Genomic DNA, 19,943 nt, shown 5'->3' with positions numbered 1-19,943 from the left:
CACACATCGCTATATGTGACACAGCAGGAACGAGGAACCTCACCTTACCTGCGACCGCCGGCAATGAGGAAGGAAGAAGGTGGGCGGGATGTTACAGTCGCTCATCTCCGCCCCTCCGCTTTGATTGGGCGGCCTCTTAGTGACGCTGCATGAACCGCCCCCTTAAAATGGAGGCGGTTCGCCGGTCACAGCGACGTCGCTAGGCAGGTAAGTAGTGTGACGGGTCCGCGCGATTTTGTGCACCACGGGCAGCGATTTGCCTGTGTCGCACAAACGATGGGGCGGCTACGCTCGTCAACTATATCAGTAACGATATCGAAGCGTGTAAAGCCCGCTATAGTCCAGCTATGAGATCTGTATCAGCCAGATCTTACAGGTAGGATCCGTCCTATCCCCTGAAATTAGAAGACGTTGACCCATAGCTGCCCAGATCTCTAATCTGCAAAGAAAAATCTAATCAGTATGGTGGACCCCTAAGGCCTCTTTCACACATACGTGCCTCCGGTACGTGTTTGGCAGTTTTCTCACTTACCGGAAACACGCACACACGTAAACCTAGGTATTCCTATGGTTTTGGACACATGTAAGTATTTGCACACGGAACGTGTGTCCATTCCGTACTTACGTGTGTCCGTGTGTTTCTCACGCCGACATGTCCGTTTTCTCTCCGGCATCACAGGTGTCACACGAACGCAAATGTGTCACACGTAACACACACGGATGTGTTCCGTGTGACACACACTGGAGAGAAGACATGTGTCTGTGAGAAAAAACCCCCCAAAACTTTACTCACCTTCTCCAGCCCTGCTGTCTCTGCCGCAGCTGTTATTTGCTGCCGACCGTCGCTCATTATGCTATTTGAATATTCACTTCACTGCGGCCGGAAGCAGCAGCAGCGGGGAGTCTGCAGGACCAGAGACCGAAGTTCAGCACCACGGACAGCGATGCCAGGGACAGGTGAGTAGAAAGTTCCCGTTCTCCTTGTGTTATCACGGATAACACACGGAGAACACACGTGTGCCATACACACAGCACCCCGAGGGCAATATGCACCTTTGACACATCCGTGAAACACGTTAGTGATTTTCACGGATGTGTAAAAGAGGCCTAAGAGAAAGCGGAGGGTAATGATGCTGGTGACCTCCTAGATTATTAGTTTGGTGCCATGTTCTCCAGGTGAATAGAAATTGATTTTTCTCATTGGGAGAAACAAAATAATAATCTTGTAGTTGATGAAGAGACCTCAGTAGTCTGGAAAGCTTGCTTTGTAACATCATTTATTTCATTTTTATTCGCCATTAATAAGTATCATAACTACAAGATTCTTATTGTTTCTCCACTGAGAGCAATGATTCCATCTTTCTAGGATTTCTGCATCTTATTGATGGATCTTCCTTCTCTCCCTTCTGATGAATGTGATGATAGGGGCGTTTATATCCAAAATTCAGCACAGGGTAACTGTAACATATGAGGGGGGGGGGTTAGGATTATCCCACAGTGGGTACATGGAGGCCGGGCAGCCCACCCACAGGATTCCCAAAATGTAATTTAGAAAAAAAAGGAAAGTAACACATAAAGATCTGATATTTTTACCTTCAAGATCCTGAAAGATATTTTTTCTGAATTCTACAAATGTCCATTATATAAGAACTTGTACTGGAGCCGTCCATTGTGGAGTCCGAGAGGCAGAAACTAAATGTCCAATATTTCTTCAAGAAACTCATCTGACAGAAGATATTGGCCCCTACAATAGTTTGGATTGCCGAGAGCCCCCGAGCCACATACTGTAATTACTCCAGATGTGTCACCTCTAGTTACTAAATCACTGACGGTGAAGGCTGTCGGGGGGAGGGCGGTCATTTTAGTAGATGTGTTATTGTCTATAGTCACAGTTTTCTCTATAGTAGTTAGTACAAAGCCGCTCTTATTTCATGGCTTTCCACTGCAGCCAGTTTTCTGCTCCTATCCAGGCCCCATTTCTCCAATCTGACATCTGTCACTTTACATGATAACACCTTTGTAATGCTGAATCTGATCCCAGTGTTTGTGAGATTTTTTCTGTGACATATTCTACTTTATCTTAGCTGTAATGTGAGATTGATTTATTTTCTGTTTATTTAAAAAAACACAAACTGAAATTCGACAAAAATTTTGAATGATTACTTTGACTCCAAAGACAGTCTCCGTAATTTAGCAAGAAGTTGATGTTGTAGAGTGAAAATTGTAATAATGGCATTTTAGTGCAGAATACACAGTACCCATCTCTTGCTCCAAGAGTCACGTAATTTGTAAATTTTTATGTGGTTTCTTGCAATGCCAAACATGTAGATACTAACAATGATTGGGCCACTGCAACCCTGAGAAGCATCGAGAACATTTGGCTTTGGGATTTTGGTAGATTGGATGATGAAGCCATATCTTTTTATAATCAAGAGTCTTTCAGCCACCTCCATTGGGCAACCCTCCATTACTCCACTGACAAAGTAGCAGTTTGGTATAATTTTGGCCAACAAACACTATCTGATGACTTATTATTCCAATATAGGGGAAGCAAAATGAACAAAGAGGGTTGAACATCATGGTCTACTGGTAGATGCTGCACTTCGGCAGGCATAGCTGGTATAGATAGATGCAGCAGGTACAGCTAGCACAGTGGATACTAGGTTCCATTCATGTTGGCACACACCGCCTAAAACTCAGCAAGTTGAATGGGACCTGACAATTAGCCACATGTCTCAAAGGATATACCATATTGCTCAGGCACCTATTATAGAGGGAGGATGCCTTAACTATCTAGTGCCTCTCAGCCCTAGGCTGAGATGCTGTTCCAGGTTAGGGCACGCTGGCCCTTTTAAGAATACATTCGTGCGCACTCCCAGGAGACCTGCTTTGTGTGCGGAGGCCCAGGGAGATGGCGGTAGGGACCGGGGACATGGAAACCATTATAAGCGGCCAGGATAGTAAGTGTGCCGGTGTCCCTACCTAGGAAAGGGATCAGGACAGTAAGGGGATGCTAGTTACGGTGTTACAAGCTATTTTATAAATTATATCCTTAAATTTGTATATATTATTAAAAATATTTTTTATTCTTGGCAGATGACTGTACCAGGAAATTAGAGGCACAACTGACATCTTCAGTTTTTAAATCCGATGACCCTAATATCCCACAAGATATAACTGAAGCAAATTCCACTATTCAAGATATACCATCATCCCTTCACACCAAAGATCTATCATCTGATTCTTTTAAACAAGTCATACCTTTTGATTCATCACATACTATTAGCATAAACAAAAGAGGCATTAAAAATCAAAGTGCTCTTACAGCCAAGAAGCCATTTTTAACTTCAGAATATCGAAAAATTCATAAAAAAATTCACACAGGGGAGAAAAGATTTTCTTCAGAATCTGTTAGTTACCAGAGAAATCACATAGGGAAGAAGGCATATTCTTGTTCAGAATGTGGGAAATGTTTTGCACATAAATCACATTTTGTTACACATATGAGAACTCACACTGGGGAGAAGCCATATTCATGTTCAGAATGTAGTAAATGTTTTGCACATAAATCACATTTTGTTAGACATATAAGAACTCATACTGGGGAGAAGCCATATTCATGTTCAGAATGTAGTAAATGTTTTGCACATAAATCACATTTTGTAACACATATGAGAATTCACACAGGAGATAAGCCATATTCATGTTCAGAATGTGGGAAACATTTTACCCAAAAATCAGATCTTGTTATACACCAGAGAACTCACACAGGAGAGAAGCCTTTTTCATGTTCCGAATGTGGGAAATGTTTTGCATCTAAAACACCTCTTGTTAAACACCAGAGAATTCACACAGGGGAGAAGCCATTCGGATGTCCAGAATGTGGGAAATATTTTAACATAAAATCAGTTCTTGTTAGACACCAGAGAACTCACACAGGGGAGAAGCCATTCTCATGTTCAGAATGTGGGAAATGTTTTGCACACAAATCACATTTTGTTACACACCAGAGAACTCACACGGGGGAGAAGCCATATTCATGTTCAGAATGTGGAAAACAGTTTAACCAAAATTCAGAACTTGTTACACATCAGAGAACTCACACAGGGGAGAAGCCTTTTTCATGTTCAGGATGTGGGAAATGTTTTGCACACAAATCACATTTTGTTACACACCAGAGAACTCACACGGGGGAGAAGCCATATTCATGTTCAGAATGTGGAAAACAGTTTAACCAAAATTCAGAACTTGTTACACATCAGAGAACTCACACAGGGGAGAAGCCTTTTTCATGTTCAGGATGTGGGAAATGTTTTAATCAAAAATCAAATCTTGCTAAACACCAAAGAATTCACACAGGGGAGTACATTTTTTAGAATTAGGTAAATATTTTACACACGAATGTGATCTTTTTAAACATCAAACTCAAGGGTAGAAGCCATTATCCTACCTAGAAGATGGCAAATGTGTTACTTAAATTTTAATTTGATGACCACTAAGAAAATTCACATGAGAAGTAACCATATATTTGACAAACTGAACAAGAAAACACAAAAGAGTTAAAAAAAAAAAAAGACCAAACAAGTAAACAAGAAGATGAAAGCATGCTAGTAGTTACATTAGTATTATAATATATAAATTATATACAGTTACTAATAGACATCTGTTTTCTAAAAATCAAACAAAGTAATATTCCATGTACATTGAACATTTCACATTGTTATATAGTTATATATTCACTATATGGACAAGAGTATTGCAACCCTCCCCCCAAAAATACCCAACATTCCTCCTCCTTTTTCTTGTCTCAAAGGAAATACCATATTGCTCAGGCACCTACCATAGAGGGGAGGATGCCTTAACTATCTAGTGCCTCTCAGCCCTAGGTTGAGATGCTGTTCCGGGTTAGGTCATGCTGGCCCTTTAAGAATCCTTTTTGCTTGTACTGTATATCGCAGCATTTTGGACGCAGCTGAAATATGCTGTATCAAAAACGTTGCAAACAGTGATCATTGGCACACAGCCTAATGAGAGGGAGCGGAGGAAAGGTGAGGAATTTTTTTTAGTGTATTACTAAAGGATGGGCACAATAGTACAGGGCACAAGGATGAGCACAATACTACAAGGATGGGCACAATACTACAGGGCACAATAATGTACACAATACTACAAAGATGGGCACAATACTACAGGGCACAAGGATGGGCACAATACTACAAGGATGGGCACAATACAGGGCACAAGGATGGGCACAATACTACAGGGCACAAAGATGGACACAATACTACAAGGATGAGCACAATACTACAGGGCACAAGGATGGACATAATACTACAAGGATGGGCACAATACTACAGGGCACAAGGATGGCCAAAATATTATAGGGCACAAGGACGAACACAATACTACAGGGCACAATACTACTGGGCACAAGGATGGCTGTTAATTGTAAAACAATATTACAAGAAGGGGTTAAAATGTAAAAAATCAAAATAAAGCATGATATTTTATTTGACATTAAAATGCTTTTGTATACAGTTAGGTCCAGAAATATTTGGACAGTGACACAATTTTCGCAAATTGGGCTCTGCATGCCACCACATTGGATTTGAAATGAAACCTCTACAACAGAATTCAAGTGCAGATTGTAACGTTTAATTTGAAGGTTTGAACAAAAATATCTGATAGAAATTGTAGGAATTGTACACATTTCTTTACAAACACTCCACATTTTAGGAGGTCAAAAGTAATTGGACAAATAAACCAAACCCAAACAAAATATTTTTATTTTCAATATTTTGTTTCGAATCCTTTGGAGGCAATCACTGCCTTAAGTCTGGAACCCATGGACATCACCAAACGCTGGGTTTCCTCCTTCTTAATGCTTTGCCAGGCCTTTACAGCCGCAGCCTTCAGGTCTTGCTTGTTTGTGGGTCTTTCCGTCTTAAGTCTGGATTTGAGCAAGTGAAATGCATGCTCAATTGGGTTAAGATCTGGTGATTGACTTGGCCATTGCAGAATGTTCCACTTTTTTGCACTCATGAACTCCTGGGTAGCTTTGGCTGTATGCTTGGGGTCATTGTCCATCTGTACTATGAAGCGCCGTCCGATTAACTTTGCGGCATTTGGCTGAATCTGGGCTGAAAGTATATCCCGGTACACTTTAGAATTCATCCGGCTACTCTTGTCTGCTGTTATGTCATCAATAAACACAAGTGACCCAGTGCCATTGAAAGCCATGCATGCCCATGCCATCACGTTGCCTCCACCATGTTTTACAGAGGATGTGGTGTGCCTTGGATCATGTGCCATTCCCTTTCTTCTCCAAACTTTTTTTCTTCCCATCATTCTGGTACAGGTTGATCTTTGTCTCAGCTGTCCATAGAATACTTTTCCAGAACTGAGCTGGCTTCATGAGGTGTTTTTCAGCAAATTTAACTCTGGCCTGTCTATTTTTGGAATTGATGAATGGTTTGCATCTAGATGTGAACCCTTTGTATTTACTTTCATGGAGTCTTCTCTTTACTGTTGACTTAGAGACAGATACACCTTCTTCACTGAGCGTGTTCTGGACTTCAGTTGATGTTGTGAACGGGTTCTTCTTCACCAAAGAAAGTATGCGGCGATCATCCACCACTGTTGTCATCCGTGGACGCCCAGGCCTTTTTGAGTTCCCAAGCTCATCAGTGAATTCCTTTTTTCTCAGAATGTACCCGACTGTTGATTTTGCTACTCCAAGCATGTCTGCTATCTCTCTGATGGATTTTTTATTTTTTTTTCAGCCTCAGGATGTTCTGCTTCACCTCAATTGAGAGTTCCTTAGACCGCATGTTGTCTGGTCACAGCAACAGCTTCCAAATGCAAAACCACACACCTGTAATCAACCCCAGACCTTTTAACTACTTCATTGATTACAGGTTAACGAGGGAGACGCCTTCAGAGTTAATTGCAGCCCTTAGAGTTCCTTGTCCAATTACTTTTGGTCCCTTGAAAAAGAGGAGGCTATGCATTACAGAGCTATGATTCCTAAACCCTTTCTCCGATTTGGATGTGAAAACTCTCATATTGTAGCTGGGAGTGTGCACTTTCAGCCCATATTATATATATAATTGTATTTCTGAACATGTTTTTGTAAACAGCTAAAATAACAAAACTTGTGTCACTGTCCAAATATTTCTGGACCTAACTGTATATACACTTAACTAAACAAAAAAGTGCTGGTTTGTCATGAGAAAGAAGCAAAATATGTTCAAAAAAGTGATCCAAAGGTGTATAGACAAAAACATGGAATCATTAAAAATGCCAATTTGTCCTGCAAAGAATGCGGCCCCTCATTTTTTCTATGTGCGGCCCATACACCCTTCTGAGTTTGAGACCCCTGCTCTAAGGGGACTTTGATTGTAAATACTTAATAAATTGTTCCAATAATCTGACACCCAAAACATTTTTTCCAATAAAGTCTGAGAATCTAAAGTAATGTTTTTCATTTCTTCTTCCTCTCTGTTCCAGCAAAAAGGAAATGGGTCGCCCAACCTGTTCCCTCATTATGGCATTAAATATCTTGGATACAATACTCTTATTACTGCAATTTCTCACTAACAAATAGAGATGAGCGAACCGGTCCCGGTTCGGCTCGAGGTCGGTTCGCCGAACGGAGCTCCCGTTCGAGTTCGGTTCGTCGAACGTTCGACGAACCAAACTCGAACTGCATAGGAAACAATGGCAGGCAATCACAAACACATAAAAACACCTAGAAAACGCCCTCAAAGGTGTCCAAAAGGTGACAAACAACTCACAACACAACACAAACACATGGGAAAGTGACAAGGACATATACTCATGCGAAAACAAAAGAGCTGGACAAGGAAAAAGAGGAGGACACACAGATATAGGCATGGCACGCCCTTCTAAAATCATGTAAAACACCGCAAGGTGACTCCAAGCGGAGTCTCCCTTTTTTTCCAAAAATTGGGCCCCACACACACCAACCCATTCAGTGGCAGCACTTGTGCCCCAGTTGTACAATTCACAGCTACATTTGCATCAAGCACATTCAAAAATACGCTATTCTTAACCGTCCCCAGGATGACACCGGGGTAGGTAGCAAAGTCTTTCCTGATCCCAGCTCTGTTCATCTTGGATCATTTAAAAACACAGCAAGCAAGGGTTACTCCAAGCGGAGTCTCCCTTTTTTCCAAAAATTGGGCCCCACACACACCCACCCCTTCAGTGGCAGCAGTTGTGCCCCAGTTGTACACTTCACAGCTAGATTTGCATCAAGCACATTCAAAAATACGCTATTCTTAACCGTCCCCAGGATGACTCCGGGGTAGGTAGCAAAGTCTTTCCTGATCCCAGCTCTGTTCATCTTGGATCATTTAAAAACACAGCAAGCAAGGGTTACTCCAAGCGGAGTCTCCGTTTTTTTCCAAAAATTGTGCCCCACACACACCCACCCATTCAGTGGCAGCACTTGTGCCCTAGTTGCAAACAGGATGTTTTGATTTGCATCAAGCACATTCAAAAATACGCTATTCTTAACCGTCCCAAGGATGACACCGGGGTAGGTAGCAAAGTCTTTCCTGATCCCAGCTCTGTTCATCTTGGATCATTTAAAAACAATGTAAGCAAGGGTTACTCCAAGCGGAGTCTCCCTTTTTTCCAAAAATTGGGCCCCACACACACCCACCCCTTCAGTGGCAGCAGTTGTGCCCCAGTTGTACAATTCACAGCTACATTTGCATCAAGCACATTCAAAAATACGCTATTCTTAACCGTCCCCAGGATGACACCGGGGTAGGTAGCAAAGTCTTTCCTGATCCCAGCTCTGTTCATCTTGGATCATTTAAAAACACAGCAAGCAAGGGTTACTCCAAGCGGAGTCTCCCTTTTTTTCCAAAAATTGTGCCCCACACACACCCACCCATTCAGTGGCAGCACTTGTGCCCTAGTTGCAAACAGGATGTTTTGATTTGCATCAAGCACATTCCAAATCCACAAGCATTTACTCTCCCCAGGATGACACAGGGGTAGTAAATTCCTTCTGGATCCATGACTTGTTCATTTTGATAAACGTCAGTCTGTCCACATTGTCACTGGACAGACGCGTGCGCTTATCTGTCAGCACACACCCAGCAGCACTGAAGACACGTTCAGAGACAACGCTGGCAGCTGGACACGACAAAATCTCCAAGGCGTAACTGGAGAGCTCTGGCCATTTTTCTAGATTTGAAGCCCAAAAGGAGCAAGGCTCCATTTGCAAAGTCATGGCATCGATGTTCATTTGGAGATACTCCTGTATCATCCTCTCTAGCCGTTGACTATGTGTCAGACTTGTTGTTTCTGGTGGCCTTGCAAAGGAGGGTCTAAAAAAATTATGAAAAGATTCCATAAAATTGCTGTTACCAGCACCAGATACGGTCCTACTGGTACGGGTAGACTGTTGAAGATGACGAGACCGTCCCATGTTTGGCAAGTTACAACTGGGAGATTCACTCCCTGCACCTGCACGGTTGTTTGGTGGAAAAGCCGAGCTAAGATCGAGTAACAGCTTCTGCTGATACTCCTGCATACGTGCGTCCCTTTCTATGGCTGGAATTATGTCACAAAATTTGGACTTGTACCGGGGATCTAATAGTGTGGCAATCCAGTAGTCATCATCACTTCTAATTTTGACAATACGAGGGTCATGTTGGAGGTAGTGCAACAAGAAGGCACTCATGTGTCTTGCGCAGCCATGCGGACCAAGTCCACGCTGTGTTTGTGGCATAGAGGTGCTAACCGTTCTTTCTTCCTCTGACATCTCCCCCCAACCTCTTTCAACAGAAATTTGACCAAGGTCTCCCTCATCCGCTGAGTGTTCCATGTCCATGGACAGTTCGTCCTCCATTTCTTCATGTTCTCCTGCACCTTCCTCAACATTTAGCCTGCTACCATGTGCCCTTGTTGATCCCTATCCCCCATGGTCCCATGCCTGCCGCGTTGGTGATGATGAACGTCTGGACCTTGGTAATGTTGTTGTCCCTTGCGCATATGAATCCTCCTGTAGTTCCTCCCCTTCCTGTTGTCCCCCCCCCTGACTCCGAATAGTGTTTAGCGTGTGCTCCAGCATGTAAATGACTGGAATTGTCATGCTGATAATGGCATTGTCAGCGCTAAACATATTCGTCGCCATGTCGAAACTGTGCAGAAGGGTGCATAGGTCCTTGATCTGAGACCACTCCATCAGGGTGATCTGCCCCACCTCTGCATCTCGTTGGCCCAGGCTATACGTCATGACGTATTGCACCAGGGCTCGGCGGTGCTGCCACAGTCGCTGTAACATGTGGAGAGTTGAATTCCAGCGTGTCGCCACATCGCATTTCAGGCGATGAACCGGCAGGTCGAAAGACTTCTGGAGCGATGCAAGTCGCTCAGCTGCGGCGCTTGAACGGCGGAAGTGAGCAGACAGTTTTCGTGCCCTGTTCAGAAGGCCATCTAGGCCGGGATAGTGTGTTAAAAATTGCTGGACAACAAGGTTCAACACGTGAGCCATACAAGGCACGTGTGTCACCTTGCCCAGGCGAAGGGCCGCACCCAGGTTTGCAGCATTGTCGCACACGGCCTTACCAGGCTGCAGGTTGAGCGGAGACAACCATTTATTAAACTCGGACCGCAGAGCTGACCACAACTCCTCAGCTGTGTGACTCTTATTCCCAAGACATGTCAAGCTAAAGACCGCCTGATGCCGTTGCGCTCTGCTGCCAGCATAGTAATGAGGCGTGCGTGATTCCTTCTGCGCAGTGAGAACGCTGGTGGCCTGACCAGGCAGGCTTGGGGCGGAGGTGGAGGACCCAGATGAGGTGGAGGAGGCAGAAGCAGTGGCGGAACTTGGACAGACAGAGGATTGACACACAAGTCATGGGGACGGCAAGACTTGTGCAGCAGACCCTTCAACATCTATCACCATAGTTACCCAGTGCCCAGTCAGCGACATGTAACGTCCCTGTCCATGCTTACTGGTCCAAGTATCGGTGGTGAAATGCACCCGTTCACACACAGAGTTTCTCAAGGAAGCGGTGATGTTGTGTGCGACATGCTGGTGTAGCGCGGGCACACCTTTCTTAGAGAAGTAGTGGCGACTAGGCATCTGGTACTGGGGCACAGCGACAGACATAAGGTCTCTAAAATCCTGTGTGTCCACCAGGCGGAAAGGCAGCATTTCGGTAGCCAAGAGCTTACAGAGGGATAGAGTCAACCTCTTAGCTTTGTCATGGGTCGCAGGAAGTGGCCTTTTATTTGACCACATCTGAGGAACATAGATCTGGCTGCTGTGTGTAGACGGTGTTGAGTAGGGTGTCCCTGGAAAAATGCAGGTTTGTGAGGAAAGTGCAGGCGGAGACATGATGTTGCCTTCATCCAACGTTGGTGCTATCGATGTCTGAGAGAGCTGTACACACTCACTTGTTTCCCCTTCCAAACCAACTGACGACCTACCAAGCAAAATGCCTGTTGCGGTTACAGTGGTGGAAGTTGTGCGTGGAAAAACAGGTGTGACAGCTGTCCCCACAGTCCTAGAAGACGAAGAGCGCGCGGATGCACTGGAAGGGGCAGGCGGTGGATTGTTCGCTCCGCTAGGCCGCATTGCAGCAAGGTGAGCTTCCCACCGGGACATATATTTATTCATGTGACGATTCATGGAAGAAGTTGTCAAACTGCTGAGGTTTTGACCTCTACTAATAGAACCATGACAAATTTTACAGATCACATAATTTGGGCGATCTTTTGCTATGTCAATAAAGGACCAGGCTAGGCAAGGCTTAGAGGGCATGCGACCTGTTGATCCACCCCGACTAGTGCTCAGAGGCAGAGTGGTGGCTGAGGATGCAGTTGTAGACGTGCTACCAGTGCTCCGACTCTGTCCAGGAAGGCGCAAGGTAACTTCGTCGTCGGTTGCATCCTCCTCCACCGCCTCTGTTGACCTCCTCGAGTGCCTGACTGGGGGTTGACAGTAGGTGGGATCTAGAACTTCGTCATCAATTGTTGTGTTTGCACTCCCCTCCCCCTCAGACCGAGCCTCTTCTTGCCCTGACCGAATAGTTAAGTTGTCATCCCAATCGGGTATCTGCGTCTCATCGTCATCAGTATGTTCCTCATTGTCTATAACCACAGGTGTTACAGTTTGTGACAAAGGGTCAACATTATGCTCAGAAACTTGGTCCTCACGGCCTGAATCAGAGTCACAAAGGTTCTGGGCATCACTGCAGACCATTTCATGTTCTGTACTCACTGTAGCTTGGGAGCAGACCTCTGATTCCCAGGCTATAGTGTGACTGAACAGCTCTGCAGACTCAGCCATCTCAGTTCCACCATACTGTGCAGGGCTGATGGAGACTTCAGAGCTGGGAGAAAGCAAGTTTGATTGGGATGACAACTCAGAGGACTGGTGTTTTTTGGATGCGGTACTTGAAGTGGCTGAGAGGGCACTTGTTGGACCACTTGAGATCCATTCAAGCATTTTCCTTTTTTGGCCATCATCTACCTTTGTTCCTGTTGTTCGTGTCCGTAAAAAAGGGAGCACATCGGATTGTCCACGGTAAGTAGTAGACATCTTACTTTTGCTGGTAGATGGTCTATCTTCAGCAGATGATAATGGAGCTTTGCCACCTTCCCCACGGACAAAACCTTTTTTTCCTTTTCCACCACGCCTCTTCCCCTTTCCACCAGCATCTGTCATTTTGCCACTCATGTTGATTGCGACAAGATTGTGCACTGAAAATGTGGTAGTAAAAATTGAGAGGTGGTGTAGATTGCAGCGGTGGTCTAGCTTTATTAACAGCAGAATAATAAAGAATAAATATCCCTGACAATGCAACTACGGCCCTTAAACTGGCAGCATAAATTGCTAGTATAATGGCTTAGTTATAATGAGTTGGAGTGTGCAATGCAGGTAGAGGTGCTGCAAATGTCTTTGCACTAGTGGGACTATAGCAAAGTCCAATAGCCACGTTTAGGATGCCACTAGGTACACTGAGTGTTTGCTAGTATAATGGCTTAGTTATAATCAGTTGGAGTGTGCAATGCAGGTAGAGGTGCTGCAAATGTCTTTGCACTAGTGGGACTATAGCAAAGTCCAATAGCCACGTTTAGGATGCCACTAGGTACACTGAGTGTTTGCTAGTATAATGGCTTAGTTATAGTGTGCAATGCAGGTAGAGGTGCTGCAAATGTCTTTGCACTAGTGTGACTAGACAAAAGTCCAATAGCCACGTTTAGGATGCCACTAGGTACACTGAGTGTTTGCTAGTATAATGGCTTAGTTATAACGAGTTGGAGTGTGCAGAGGGCAGGAGGGTACAGTGCCAGGGTTGTGGGGCTCTGGGTAGAGGAATGGAAGCCTGCCTTTCTATTCCCTCCTAATGGGGAAATGCAGCGACGAAATCCCTGACCTTAGCTACACAGACGCTGTCTCTGTTTTCAGGACCTGTCACCTATGGCTCTGACCCTGCCGGTACGAGCCCTTAAAAGGACTTATAGAAAGTGCTCTCCCTAAGCTGTCCAGCGCTGTATATACAGCAGTATCGGCGATAGGACTCAGGACGGAGCTGCGCCAGTGATGTCTGACACCAAGGACGCAGAAGGCAGATAATGGCGTGCTGGAGGAAAATGTCCGGTTTTATAATGCAGGGACATGTGACATGGACATCCTATCACACATGCCGTTGCTTCTCTGGCTAAAAGTCCACTTAGCTGTGTGTGTGTCTGGGATTGGCTGACATGCTGGCCCGCCCCACAAGACGCGCGCGCTTAGGGAAGGAAGACAAGGAAAAAAAAAAAAACATGGCGATTGCCATTATACAAACAGCAGTGATCTGAAGGCGCTGTTCACGCACACTATACACTGAAATTTCATAATAGTGTGAGTCACAGAGTGACTTACACTATTACAGCGGAAAGCCAGCTAGGAATTAGCTGTTTTTTTGCTGCTAGAACCATTATCGAACGTTTCTAGAACTATCGAGCTTTTGCAAAAAGCTCGAGTTCTAGTTCGATCTAGAACAGGCCCAAAAATCACTCGAGCCTAGAACTGGAGAACCTCGAACCTAGAACCGCGCTCAACTCTACTAACAAAGCTTTAATCGTTTGCTAATTGTTCCAAAAGTATATCCATTATTCGTCTCTATGGGGGAACTTTGCACACTGCGACATCGCAAGCCGATGCTTGCGATGCTGAGCGCGATAGTCCCCGCCTCCGTCGTAGCTGCGATATCTAGTGATAGCTGCCGTAGCGAACATTATCGCTATGGAAGCTTCACATGCACTCACCTGCCCTGCGACGTTGCTCTGGCCGGCGACCTGCCTCCTTATTAAGGGGGCGGGTCATGCGGCGTCACAGCGACGTCACACGGCAGGCGGCCAATAGCAGCAGAGGGGCGGAGATGAGCGGGACGTAAACATCCTGCCCACCTCCTTCCTTCCGCATAGCTGGCGTGAGCCGCAGGATGCAGGTAGATGTTCCTCGCTCCTGCGGCTTCACACACAGCGATGTGTGCTGTCGCTGGAACGAGGAACAACATCGTAACCGGTCATTTCCAAATTATGGAAATGACAGACGCTACACCGATGATATGATTACGATGATTTTGCGCTCGTTAATCGTATCAAAAAGGCTTTACACACTACGATATCGCCTGCAACGCCGGATGTGCACCTGCGATGTCGTAGTGTGCAAAGTGCCCCTAACGCCTGACGTAACAATTTAACCCTATACTTTTGGCCTTTTTTTTTAGACAATATGAACTCCTCGTCCTTTTCTTTCCTTTCCTCGGATGTTAATTTCTCCACATGAGGTCCTTGATTACATTTTCTATTATTCTAAATACTTTTTTAAAATCCAAATTTAACTTTGAGGTCACAACAAAAATGGGGGGAAGAAGTATTCTTTTTTTTCCTATTTAGATCATTCTATTTTTTTCTTTTTTTTTTATTAAGAGAAATGACAATAAAATGCCCCTTCGCTCTCCCTCCCCTTCAACCTTTTCCCAATCCGGAATGCTGGAGTAGGTTTATCTATACAGAGAAGTCATGTACAGAAATATTAGGGCTACAGCGACATCACATATGTTATACAGAAGAATAGCGCTGTCTCCATAGCTCTTTATACAATGACTTATAGATCAGACAAGCTCCTCATATTTCGGCAGTTTCTATGTTACTCAGACGCTTTTTATATGAATAAGATCAGTGAGTCTCATTATACCGAGTAGAGAAGCTCCAGGGACAAAGACCCCGCCTCGTACTGACATGCTGGAAGCCCGAGGTCTCCAGCCCCAGGGCCCAGATTCTCTCATTTTTGGCTCCAGCATTTCTTTTAGAATAAATCCCTTCTCATACCGTCCTGTAGTAATGACTTTGTTAATCACGTTTTGCTGGAGGGTCGCCTGAATCCATCGAAATGTTATGAATTTATGTGTAAGAAACAATAAAAGTCCTACCACAGTTTTCCCACGTGTGTCCAGTGTCAGTTCTTCTATATTCCCTTATATAAAACTTTGGTGTCTGTGACCAAACCTGCTGATTAGGATTTTACAATTGTAATAACTTTACTCCAAAAAAGTATTCATAATCCGCAGCCTGTGTATAAGATCCGCAGCCTGTGTATAAGATCCGCAGGTTCCGCTAAGCACTTCCCACCTTGGTCCTCGGTACGTATGCCGACCTTGTGGAGGAACAGAGGGTCATATATCTCTTATAGATGATTTATAGTTCTGACAGTCTACAATGTCCACTAGGGATATAGATCTGACCCCTTCAAGGATCCTTGTCCTTTGATTATCAGTAACGGCCTAATGTCCCTTTCCCATTTACACATAGCAGGAGGATAATTTCCCACATATTTGGATGGCGGCACTTGATAAAATCCAGAAATGTCCCCAGACGTTCTCCGTGGCTTAGATATTGTGCTCAGCATCATGTTTGAACGCAGTCCAAGTTCTTTAAACTAGAGTTTGATGGGCCCCGATGCAAAGTTTGGACCTCGGTCCCCCCACCCGTACACCAACACTTGGGGTATGGGATAATAACGCTGACATTCGGGGTACAGGATAGTGTGGCTGACACTGGGCTCTTTCCTTCAGCACCCAGATTTCCTATGATCTGAAATCCCTTTTTTTTTATCAGCACCCAGCTTTCTTATGTTCTGATATCTTATCTTCCACACCCACCTTCCCCATGCTCTGCTATACATTTCCCCTCAGTACCCAGCTTTCCCATATCAGAGCACGGGAAAGCTGGGTGCTGAGGGAAAATGCCTCAAAACTTTCCCATCCCATGCTTGTATTTTTGTCCTCCCTCGTATATAGCACTCCAAATACTATAATAGCCCCCACATACCATTCCATATAGTATAATGGGTCCCACATAATCCTTCATATATTAGAATGCACCCCCATAGTCCTCCATATATTATACTACACCCCATAGTCCCCCAGATATTGAATGCAGCCCCCATAGTCCCCCATGTATTATAATGCATTACATAGTCCTTCATGTATCATGCTGCACCCCATAGTCCTCCATATATTATACTGCACCCCCAGTCCTCCATGTATTATAATTCACCCTGCTGTTTTCATATGTTACATGGTGCTCCTTCCATTCCAAGCCCGCCCATTTGTCCAAACAGGTTTTTGGCCACGTGGGTTATCTCTGCGCTCATAAGAAATTGTATAACAAACTGTGAGGTCCACTTTTTGGTGTTTCCTCTTGAAAAAGTGAGAAATTTGTGCTAAAGCAACATTTTTGTGAAAAAATGAAAATCTTCAATATTAACTGGGGTCACTTGTGGGGGGGGGGTCTGCTGTCTAGCTACCTTACGGGTCCTACTACAAAGTAAACCTGATACCCGCAATCTTTTTTAGCCAAATTTGCTTTCCAAAATTCAAATATTGCTCCTTCTGTGTCAAGCCCTCCCATTTGTCAAAACAGAGGTTTCTGACTACATGTGGGTATCACCGCGCTCAGAAAGTGGGTAACAAACTGTGAAAAATTTGGTGCTAAATAACATTTTTAATATAATGGCCTAATGTTACCAAATTCTGTGAAGTACCTGTGGGTTCAAAATGCTCACTATACCCCTAGAAAAAATCCTTGAGGGGTCTAGTTTCCGTGCTCAGGAGAAACTGGGGAACACATTTTGGGGTTCTTTTTGTTGTATTATTTCTTCTAAAAGGGAATACATTGGCACTAGAGCAACATTTTTAGGTGAAATATTTTTTTTCTTTCATTCCACATTACTTTAGTTTCTGTGAGGCACCTGAAGGGTTAATAAGCTTCTTGGATGTAGTTTTGAGCACTTTGAGGGGTGCGGTTTTTAGAACGGTGTCACTTTTGCATATTTTCTGTCATCTAGACCTCTCAAAGTCACTTCAAATGTGATGTGGTCCTTAAAAAAATGGTTTTGTAAATTTTGTTGAAAAAATGGGAAATTGCTGATGAACCCTTGTAACTTCCTAACCCCAAAAATTTTTGTTTCAAACAATGCGCTGAAGTAAATTAACATGTGGAAAATGTAAACTATTAACTATTATTAGAGATATTTATTAACTATTTTGTGTGACATAACTCTCTGGTTTAGGGGCATAAAAATTACAAGTTTGAAAATTGCAAACTTTTCGTCAAATTTTCGATTTTTTTTTTTTCACAAATAAACACAAAATATATCGTCCTAAATTTATAATTGTCTTGAGCTACAATATGTCACAAAAAACAGTCTCAGAATCACCGGGATCTGCTGAAGCGTTCCAGAGTTATAACCTGTGAAAGTAACACTGGTCAGAATTGCAAAAATTGGCCTGGGCATTAAGTACAAAATTGGCTTCGTCCTTAAGGGGTTAATGCAATATCTACATAGGTGTATAGAGGCCCATTTCCAACAACCACTACTCCAGTGTTCTAATGGTACATTGTGTTTGCTGTGTTAAAAGGCTAATGGATGTTTAGAAATCCATTGAAAACCCTTGTGCAAGTATGTTAGCACAGCTGAAAATAGTTTTGTTGATTAGAGAAGCTATAAAACTGACCTTTCTTTGTGCTAGTTGAGAATCTGGAGCATTACATTTGTTGGTTCCATTAAACTCTCAAAATGGCCAGAATAAGAGATCTTTCATGTGAAACTCTACAGTCTATTCTTGTTGTTAGAAATGAAGGATATTCCATGTGAGAAATTGCCAAGAAACTGAAGATTTCCTACAACGGTGTGTACTACTCTCTTCAGAGGAAAGCACAAACAGGCTCTAACCAGAGTAGAAAGAGAAGTGTGAGGCCGCGCTGCACAACTTAGCAACAAGACATGTACATTAGAGTCTCTAGTGTGAGAAATTGACCCTCACAGGTCCTCAACTGGCAGCTCCATTAAATAGTACCCGCAATATGCCAGTGTCAACGTCTACAGTGAAGAGGCGACTCTGTGATGCTGGCCTTCAGGGCAGAGTGGCAAAGAATTAGCCAAATCTGAGACTGGCTAAAAAAAGGAAAAGATTAATATGGGCAAAAGAACAAAGACATTTGAACAGAGGAAGAATGGAAAAAAGAGTTATGGACAGACGAATCAAAGTTTGAGGTGTTTGGATCACACAGAAGAACATTTGTGAGACGCAGAACTACTGAAAAGGTGCTGGAAGAGTGCCTGATGCCATCTGTCAAGCATGGTGGAGGTAATGTGATGGTCTGGGGTTGCTTTGTTGCTGGTAAAGTGGGAGATTTGTACAAGGTGAAAGGGATTTTGAATAAGGAAGGCTATCACTCCATTTTACAACGCCATGCCATACCCTGTGGACAGCGCTTGATTGGAGCAAATTCATTCTACAACAGGACAATAACCCAAAGCACAGCTTCAAATTATGCATGAACTATTTAGGGAAGAAGCCGGCAGCTGGTATTCTATCTGTAATAGAGTGGCCAGCCCAGTCACCAGATCTCAACCCTATTGAGCTGTAGTGGGAGCAGCTCGACTGTATGGTACCAGAAAGTGACCATCAAGCCAACCAACTTGCGGGGGGGGGAAGCATGGGGTGAAATATCTCCAGATTACCTCCGCAAATTAACAGCTAGAGTGAAAAAGGTCTGCAAAGCTGGAATTGCTTCAAAGGAGCATTCTGTGCCGAAAGCAAAGTGTGAAGAGAAAATTATTGTTTCAAGTAAAAATCATTATTTCTAACCTCGTCACTGCCTGGACGATATTTTCTATTCATTCTGCAACTCATTTGATACATAAAAGTATGACTTTTCATGGAAAAGACAAAGTTGTCCGGGTGACCCCAAACGTTTGAACTGTGTGTGTGTGTGTGTGTGTGTGTGTGTGTATGTATGTATGTATGTATGTATGTATGTATGTATATATATATATATATAATATAATATAATATATATATATACATATATATATATATTATATATATATATTATATATATATACATTTATATATACATATATATACACAGTTAGGTCCAGAAATATTTGGACAGTGACACAAGTTTTGTTATTTTAGCTGTTTACAAAAACATGTTCAGAAATACAATTCTATATATAATATGGGCTGAAAGTGCACACTCCCAGCTGCAATATGAGAGTTTTCACATCCAAATCGGAGAAAGGGTTTAGGAATCATAGCTCTGTAATGCATAGCCTCCTCTTTTTCAAGGGACCAAAAGTAATTGGACAAGTGACTCTAAGGGCTGCAATTAACTCTGAAGGCGTCTCCCTCGTTAACCTGTAATCAATGAAGTAGTTAACAGGTCTGGGGTTGATTACAGGTGTGTGGTTTTGCATTTGGAAGCTGTTGCTGTGACCAGACAACATGCGGTCTAAGGAACTCTCAATTGAGGTGAAGCAGAACATCCTGAGGCTGAAAAAAAAGAAAAAATCCATCAGAGAGATAGCAGACATGCTTGGAGTAGCAAAATCA

At 43.6% G+C, this 19,943-nt stretch overlaps 1 protein-coding gene across 1 annotated transcript in view; it reads left to right on the top strand.

Annotated features, from left to right (window-relative positions):
- Positions 1-19,943, top strand: part of LOC142259056 (uncharacterized) — a 223,566-nt gene that overhangs the window by 88,476 nt on the left and 115,147 nt on the right. Inside the window, 1 exon segment of the mRNA XM_075331583.1 lies at positions 3,097-4,363. Within this exon segment, the coding sequence (XP_075187698.1) occupies positions 3,097-4,363 (1,267 nt within the window).

The sequence above is a fragment of the Anomaloglossus baeobatrachus genome (assembly GCF_048569485.1).
Source record: "Anomaloglossus baeobatrachus isolate aAnoBae1 chromosome 5 unlocalized genomic scaffold, aAnoBae1.hap1 SUPER_5_unloc_23, whole genome shotgun sequence".
Taxonomy (NCBI): Eukaryota; Metazoa; Chordata; class Amphibia; order Anura; family Aromobatidae; genus Anomaloglossus; species Anomaloglossus baeobatrachus.
Note: the sequence above shows the minus strand (reverse complement) of the source record. Positions and strands in the feature narration are given on the sequence as shown.